The 8,073-nt window shown below is 42.7% G+C and overlaps 4 protein-coding genes across 4 annotated transcripts in view; 2 read left to right on the forward strand and 2 right to left on the reverse strand.

The window, feature by feature from the left end:
• Nucleotides 1-735: 735 nt before the first annotated feature.
• Nucleotides 736-2,761, reverse strand: Cbr-csn-4 (the record flags this gene model as incomplete). Its single annotated transcript, XM_002634563.1, has 4 exons — nt 736-936; nt 1,137-1,847; nt 2,392-2,552; nt 2,596-2,761. 4 exons carry the CDS (start codon nt 2,759-2,761, stop codon nt 736-738), a joined length of 1,239 nt encoding a protein of 412 aa, XP_002634609.1.
• A 327-nt stretch (nt 2,762-3,088) lies between these two features.
• On the reverse strand, nt 3,089-4,884 carry Cbr-cct-8 (the record flags this gene model as incomplete). Its single annotated transcript, XM_002634562.1, has 4 exons — nt 3,089-3,279; nt 3,331-4,426; nt 4,474-4,685; nt 4,737-4,884. The coding sequence occupies 4 exons, from the start codon at nt 4,882-4,884 to the stop codon at nt 3,089-3,091; spliced, it is 1,647 nt and encodes a 548-aa protein (XP_002634608.1).
• A 648-nt stretch (nt 4,885-5,532) lies between these two features.
• Nucleotides 5,533-6,345, forward strand: CBG08424 (the record flags this gene model as incomplete). The annotated part of the gene is made up of 2 exons (XM_002634561.1): nt 5,533-5,627; nt 5,676-6,345. The coding sequence occupies 2 exons, from the start codon at nt 5,533-5,535 to the stop codon at nt 6,343-6,345; spliced, it is 765 nt and encodes a 254-aa protein (XP_002634607.1).
• A 320-nt stretch (nt 6,346-6,665) lies between these two features.
• CBG08423 overlaps nt 6,666-8,073 on the forward strand; it is a gene marked incomplete at both ends in the record, with an annotated part of 1,671 nt that continues 263 nt past the window's right edge. Inside the window, 3 exons of the mRNA XM_045236020.1 lie at nt 6,666-6,986; nt 7,349-7,690; nt 7,741-7,857. Coding sequence (XP_045093763.1) covers nt 6,666-6,986; nt 7,349-7,690; nt 7,741-7,857 — 780 coding nt within the window. The remainder of the gene's footprint in view (nt 6,987-7,348; nt 7,691-7,740; nt 7,858-8,073) is intronic.

Here is an 8,073-nt window from a genome sequence, read left to right on the forward strand (position 1 = left end):
TTTAAAGGCGCATATCTCTAAAACTAAGCTAGCTATGAAAAATTGGTCAACTGCAAAAATAAAGACTTAGAAATTTTATACATTTTTGTAATTGCCAAATTTTGTCTAGCTTTTTTAGTTTACGAGATATGCGTCTTTAAAGTTTTCGCGCGCGACTTAGGGAAGCTAGATCACTTTAAAGGCGCATATCTCCAAAACTAAGCTAGCTATCAAAAAATTGTCAAATGCAACAATGAAGAGTTGGAAATTTTGTACATTTTCCAATTTCCGAAATTTTTCTAGCTTTATTAGTTTTCGAGATATGACAATTTAGAGTCGTATCCTAGACAGCCACCTCCTCCAGCTTTTTTCCACCATTAACTTTTTTGACACCCCATCCTAAATCCGTTGATCCGTATATGCTTGTTTTGCTGTCGCCTTGTGAACCGGTCACTCTTTGAAAAAAAAACTTTCTCTAAAAGTAACCGGTAGGTGTTGTTTATTGTGTTGTGTCCCGTACATCCTCCTCTCTATGGCTAACATTAGCCTTGAGTGGTGGATTTCACTTTTTGGTCAATTCTTTTTTGTGGTCAATGGGAGGGGAGGTAGTTTATTACATTCATATACATTCAAAGGGGACAAGGGACACTTAAATAGATAAATAAATGATAAAAAATGGATGAGGAGGGGGACCCGATATGGGGGTACAGAGGAAGATCAAAATAGGTTCCATATGAAGAAGGTTATATTGGATTTTTATGACAAAAACGTGGCGAAATCCGGATGGCGTGCCACAATCATATCACTGACTTTGTTCACTTGTTCCAGGGTTGATAAGATCTGATTGTCCCATACACGCATTGGATTGGCGTCTTCGAAGTGGAGCACTCCGTTCGTTTGGTCAATGTAGCCGTGGAGACGTTCGGAGGCTATCATCTCACCAGACATCGCTTCGGCCTGGAATTAGAAGCTTAAATAGATTGAAAATGATCTTACAATGTTCAAAAATATGCTTTTTAAGCTAAAATACGCTGATTTGGCTTGCGATTAGATTAGATTAGGATGGCCTAGAAATTAGCTACATGGGTTCCTGGGTTCAATGGCTAGGAAATGGCCTAGAAATCTACAATGATGGCCTAAAAACCCAAAAATCTTACCGATTCTTCATCTACACCCAACAGCATTCCGAGTGTTTTGAACTTGATATTAGTATGCAACTGGCTAACAGCGGTGATGTTGTGCTCCTGAATCACACCCTTCAGGATCGATTCTCCATGCTCGTCGACCTTCTGATGTGGCTGGAGTTGTGACTCAAATTCCTCCAACTCATCCTTGTGAATAACTTTCGTCAGGTACATCTTTGCGATGATCTCGAATGATGGACAGTTCGGAGCACGTTCATCCTTGAAGATAATCGTCAGAAGTCGTGATCTTTGTGGTCCCGGTTTCGCAAGAAGCACACAAACGATAGCTTTTCCCAACGCGGTCATTCTATCCGACATTGGAAGCTGTTCAGTGACCGATAACTCATAATATCGTTGTGCGGACTCGACGAATCTTCTCTTCGCATCACAGACTCTCGCTTGAAGTGCTTTATGCTCAATCACAATTTCCGGATTTGGAGCCACTTCAACCATCAAAATACTCGTTCTGTTCACATATTGCTCAGCTTCGTCGATCTCTCCGCAGTCTAGAAGTAGCTTCGTGATTCTGATGCAGAGGGCCGCTTTGGCTCCTTCTTTCGTGGCTTGTGGTCCATTGAATTTCGGGCTTGTGTCCGAGTTGATAGCGATTAGGGCTTGAGCGGCGTCTTTGATTCGTCCTTCTTTTTCGTAGAGACTCGCAAGCATCAGACGAAGAATGCATACCTGGAAATGAGTTTGTTTTAGCGGTTTCAGAGGCCAAAAACTTTAGCAGACCACTTTTCTCTGCGTCTCGCTTCTCAAGTTGCACGCCAGAAGCACTAGCAGACTTATTTTTTCGCGTCTCGTGGATCTGTTAGTGTTTCTGGCATTCGAAATCATTAGCAGACCACTTTTCTCTGCGTCTCGTTGGCCTGCTAATGTTTTCGCACGTGGCAAAAACATTAGCAGACCAATGTCTCGTCGGCGAAACATTAGCAGATCAACGAGACGAAGAGAAAAAAGTGGTATGCTAATGTTTTCGCACGTGGCAGAAACACTAGCAGACCACTTTTTCCCTGCGTCTCGTTGGTCTGCTAATTATTTCGCAAGCCAAGAACATTAGCAGACCAACTTTTTCCCTGCGTCTCGTGGGTCTGCTAATGTTTTTGACACGTGGAAATAGCTAGCAGACCCACATAATTCAGATTTTATTCGAGTTTTTGAGTTCTTCCATTAGAAAACTGTAATTTTCGACTATTTTCTCGATTTTTGCTTATTTTCCGCTTACCTGATCCTCATAAGAGATCGTTCTTGTCTTGATAATCGATAAAATTCCCTCTGAAATCAATTTAATGCATTCTGGCTCCAAATTCGGGTTATCCAAACGATCAGTGATCAACGAGACGAATTGACGAGACACGACCATACTCCCGGTCTCCAGGGCGATTACTGAAGATTCAATTTTCAGCTATTTTCATTTTTTCTGTAAAACCTGTATCAATAATCTTAATAATTTCATTCGTGTCCACTTGTCCATTCGCGTTCACTGGCAAATACTTATTGCAGAGCTTAGCCAACGCTTCGTACTGTGCTTTGTGGTCCGTATCGAGGGCGAAAATGTCGGAAACTTCGACAGAACGCTCGATTTCTGATGACATTCTGAAGCGGACCGTGAATCCAGAGAAAAATATATAAGAAATCAATGAGATAAGAACCTAGAAATGTTACTAGTTTGTGCTTGAAGGACGGAATAATTGTCAAGCTTTCATGGAGACATGAAAAACTGAAAAACAACATGAAGCAATAAAAATTGGAAAATTAAGGAAAAAAAAATTAAAAAATCAAAAACAATCAAGATCATAAAATTGATTTTTAAAGGGGGCGGTTCTTAAGAAAAGGGGGTGTAACTGGGATAAGGAGAATCATAAGCACACAGCACACAGGGGGAATATATAAAGCGGGGAAAATTCAAAGAAAATAACGATTTAGGCCATTCCATCGTCATCCTCATCTTGTTGCTTGGGTCCTCTTGGCTTTGGTCCTCCTGTCGCTTGCTTAGCCATAATAATTTGATCAACCTTGAGAATTGTGGCGGCGGCGTCGGTGGCCAGCTTGATGGCTAGTCGTTTTCCAGCGTAAAGATCGAAGATGTTGTGTGCGACGGCGTCCATGACTTCTGGAATTTAGATAAATATTTAGTTTATAGAGAATCTTTAGAAAGCCTTACCTCTCTTCCAAACATCAATTCCAGCATTTTTCTTTCCATTAACATGCTCGGCATACAGCTTGGTCAAAGTTTCCGTTGTTGGCATACCGGCGTTCTCAGCGATAGCCTTTGGAAGAGTCTCCAAAGCATGAGCGAATTTCTTGATGGCATATTGCTCAAGTCCTGGTGCCTTGGCTCCATATGACTCAATTTCCTTTGCCAATTCGATTTCAACGGCTCCAGCTCCAGCAAGAAGCTTTCCGTCCTTGGTAAGTGCCTTGTAGGTGTTCACTGCATCGTCGACAGCTCTCTCAACATCATCAATTCTAGATTGAGAGGATCCACGGATAATGATAGTGGCAACCTTTCCGGTCTCCGAGTTTTTATCGAACACAACAACATTTTCGTCTCCAATCTCTGTAACAGACACTGAATCGCAATGTCCAAGGAGGTTAACAGCTGGAGCACAGATTCTAGCCTGTGGTTGAGCGCCAACAGTTCTGCACAAGCGACGAAGATCGAACTTTGAAGTCAAGCGAACTGCCATAATCTTGTATTTGTTGAGGAAATGGAGGTAGAGATCTCCGAACTTTCCAGCAGCAACAACAACCTTCACTCCGTTATCAGCGATAGCCTTGACTTGCTCCTCAACCTCAGACTCTTCTCCCTTCGAGAAGTTAACCAGCTCATCGGCGTTCTCAATAAGAACAGTTCCCTTAGTCTCAGTCTGTGTCAAGTCGAATGGGCAAGTGTACACAGCGATTCTGGCGTCTTGAGCAGAACGAATCTCTCCTTCGGCTCCTCTCTTAAAGACCATTCCATTCATCACTTTCGAGGTGTGAACTCCAGATCCGATGATTTTGCAGATACGGATGTTGTCGACGTTGAAGTTGTAGCTGTTGGCAGGGCAAGTGGTGACACAAGCCTTGGCGACGAGGTCAGCAATAACATCTTCGTTATCGTATTGCTTGGAGGTGATGGCAGAGCGGAGGTATTGACGGACTTCTTCGATATTCTTCATGTCAGAGGCTTCTTTGACAACGAGAGATGGAAGAATCTCAAGGGCTTTCTCGGCAGCTTGCTCGTAACCAGCGGCAACTTCTTGTGGTGTCATTCCCTAGAAGATTTATAATTAAAAACTATTACTTCAAAAAATTATCTTACCATGTTGATAAGATTGGAAGCATGTTCCAAGAGAGCGGCAGCCAATATCACAACAGTATTCGTATTGTCTCCAATTTGCTTCTCCTGCATTTCAGTAGCCATAATGATGATTTTGGCGGCTGGATGCTGAATCTCAAGCTCCTTGAGAATGGTGGCAGCGTCGTTGGTGACGAAAAGCTTCTCAATATGGTTAATCACCATTTTGTTCATTCCTGAAGCACATTTAGCATTTTTGATGTCTCAAAATGATAAAAAAGACAAACCGTTTGGTCCGTAAGCCGAGCGAATCTGAGAAGCAAGCTCTGTGCACGCCTCAATATTTCTTTGAACGGCCTCGTCGGTTCCCTTGAAGTGTTGAGCTCCTTCCTTCATGAACCGGTTGTAACCGGACTTTGGAATCTTCATAGCCATGATTTACCTGGAAATTTTGAGATTTTACATTTTTTCAAAATTTGCCAGAAAGCGAAATTAGACGGGTATATACTTGTTTTTCACTGCGAAAACGATAAAACTATCAAAATTTGAAGAAAAAATCCATAAAAACCGAAAAAATAACAGAAATTATCGAAGGAACTCGAACCAAGCCTGAATATTTGAAATCGGAAAATTCGCGATCCTCGAAGAATTTTTGGCGGGTCTCGTAGCGATTTGCCGGGGAATGTGTAGGGAAGTACGATCGATTTTAGAGAGTGCGCGCACTTTGCGCGTCGGGTCTGATGCACTTGCGGACTTTTAAATGAAGCCAACTATTTGAGAAATAAGAGAGTTTTTTATAAAAGAAAAATGAGCCAAAGTAGGTGATTTTGAGTAGAAAATTGTTCTCTATCGTCTTCAGAATGTGTAGAAAGCTTCAGAGTTGGGCGAGCTTTTCTTGAAATCCGCTTTTTTCACTCTCAAAGTTCAGCTTCAAAAAATTAAAAAGTTAGCAAAATTAGGTGATTCTGAGTGGGGAATTCATGTTTATCGTCTTTCGAATGTGTTGCGCAAATTCATCTTCTTGAAAAACCTTTTTTTCTCTCTCAAAGTCAGCTTCAAAAATCAAAAAAAAAATTCCAGAAGATGCCGGTGGTTGTGGTCAACGGAGACTCGGATTTCGATAGAAAGTTTTCAGCGGCAAATGGGAAGGCTGTGTTTGTGGACTTCACTGCTTCCTGGTAATTTTTTTTCAATTTTAAAGAATTCCTAATACTCTACTTTGCTAGGTGCGGCCCTTGCAAGTATATTGCTCCAATCTTCGCTGATCTAGCCAACCAATACAAAGGCTCTGTGTTTTTGAAAGTCGATGTAGATGAATGCCGTGGAACCGCTGCCACATATGGAGTCAACGCTATGCCAACCTTTATTGCATTCGTCAATGGACAGAAGAAGGAAACACTTCAAGGCGCCGATGAGAGTGGACTGAGAAGCATGTGTTCCAAATACGGTTCTACAAGTTCTGCCTGGTCAGGATCCGGTCAGCGTCTCTCTTCCACCGCTGGCTCTTCTACTGGAGCCACCACAGGATCTACTGCTCCACCACAAAGAGCTGCTGCTCCAGCTGGACCAACTCCTCTTGAGCCAATTCTTCAATTTGCCGATGTCATCAACCAACGTCTCAATGGATTGGGAATCCCTAACTTGGACGCTGGTGGCTTCCAAATTCAACCATTCCATATGGCTCTTGGCCTTATTTTGCTGTTCTTCTTCGGACCGTTCGGTGCTCTGATCGCTTTGGCCATTTGCTTCTTCACTCAACAACGAGGTGGAGCTCCAGGACAACCACGTGGCGCTGCTCCAGGAGGAGCAGGAGGAGGAGGAGGAGGTGCCAACCGTCAGCAACCACCACCAAGAGCAGTATTCGGAGGATCTGGACAACGACTAGGAGGCAACTAAAAGAAAATATTCTTGCCCAGAAAGTGGCGATCTTATTTTGATAGTGAAATTTGTATTATTTTCCATAGATTCGAAATCTTATCGCCACTTTAGTTTGTCCATTACTGTGATGAGTGTGTTGCTCTCTCTTGTATTTAAAATTAAATTGCCAATTTCCTTGTTTCATGTATTATGTATTGCATTCTTGCATCCTGTAAAAATTAATTTTTAAAATTGTCCAAAAACTCTTCAAAGAAGAAAAAGGAAACATCCAGTGCTATCTATTTTCATCTTCGAATTTCCCCCTTAAAAAATAAACTTGAGCAGATGCTCAGCAGGATATGCGCTCCACACAGGGCTTCTGTCGCCTCCACGTCCTTCCTGGTTTCCGGGACGGTCAAAAAAACCACCAACACCGCCAAATGAGTGCTCTCCCACCAGCGATCGCTCCAGCGTTCCAATACGCTTCTGATTGTTATATCACTCAGTCGATTCAAATGGGTATGGAGGGATTGCACGAGCTGGGACTCAGTTGGCCAGTTGCGTTTGTCTCAGCTGCAGTGCTTCTGAGGGTGGGCACGGCGCCGTTACATGTGTACGCAGAGAAGCTGTTCGCAGAACGACTACATGCACAGAATTTTTTGACTCGAGGCATTTTGAAGGTTGGTTTTTCGAAATTTTGAGATTTTCTATTCATTTTGGGCTCCAGAAACACTAGCAGACCACTTTTCTCTGCGTCCACGTGTCAAAAAACATTAGCAGACCCACGAGACGCAGAGAAAAATGGGTCTGTTAGTGTTTCTGGCATTCGAAAACATTAGCAGACCACTTTTCTCTGCGTCTCTTGGGTCTGTTAATGTTCTTGACACATGTCAACATTAGCAGACCCATGAGACGCAGAGAAAAATGGGTCTGCTGGTGTTAAGACGTGCAACTTGGAAAACGAGACACAGAGAAAAGTGGTCTGCTAATTAATTAGCAGACCAACAAGACGCAGAGAAGCAAAGAAGATTTTTTTTTTCAGAAAGTCAGCGAACGATATCGTGTCGAATTGGGACCTAGCAAAGATGGCTCGAAGCTGGAAGTCAAAACCTCCGATCCGAAAATCGCAAAAGTCACACAAGACGCTCTCCAGGAGGTGCCATCGATGCTCGCCGAGCACGGACTCCAGGCCGCCCGTATTCAAAATCTCAAAATGTGTACAGTTCCAATTTGGATTTTCTCCTCGTTTGCTCTTCGAAACGTCATCAATTCTGATTTCCATCCATCTGTAGCTGGTGCTCTTTGGATTCCCGATATGTTGGCTCCGGATCCGTATTTTGTGTTGCCGGTCGCTGTCGGGGTGTTCGGATTTTTGAATTTATATGTAATTTACTTTTTTCGGGATGAAAAAATAATCTAGCTTTGTGTTTTCAGTCCCAACGAAAAATCTATCCAGGAGTGATCAAAACCACCATGAAGCAGAAGTCATACGACGCGGTTTTGGCCTTTTTCACAATGTTTGCAGTCACAATTATGGCTCAACTTCCCGCGGTAATTTGAAAATTTCAATTTCGCCGAAACTTCGTTGGGGCTACAGTAGGATAACAATCAAACATTTTCGAAATCCTTAATCATCCATTCCCATTGCTTCTGAGGTTTTTTCTCGAATATAGTCAAGAATTGGAACTTCTTGTGGGTACTGTCGTCGGAGGTTCTGAATAGCTTGTAGTTCCTGAGTACACGTTTGAATGTCATTTTGGAGAATCG

The sequence above is a fragment of the Caenorhabditis briggsae genome, assembly GCF_000004555.2.
Source record: "Caenorhabditis briggsae complete genome, chrIV, whole genome shotgun sequence".
Taxonomy (NCBI): Eukaryota; Metazoa; Nematoda; class Chromadorea; order Rhabditida; family Rhabditidae; genus Caenorhabditis; species Caenorhabditis briggsae.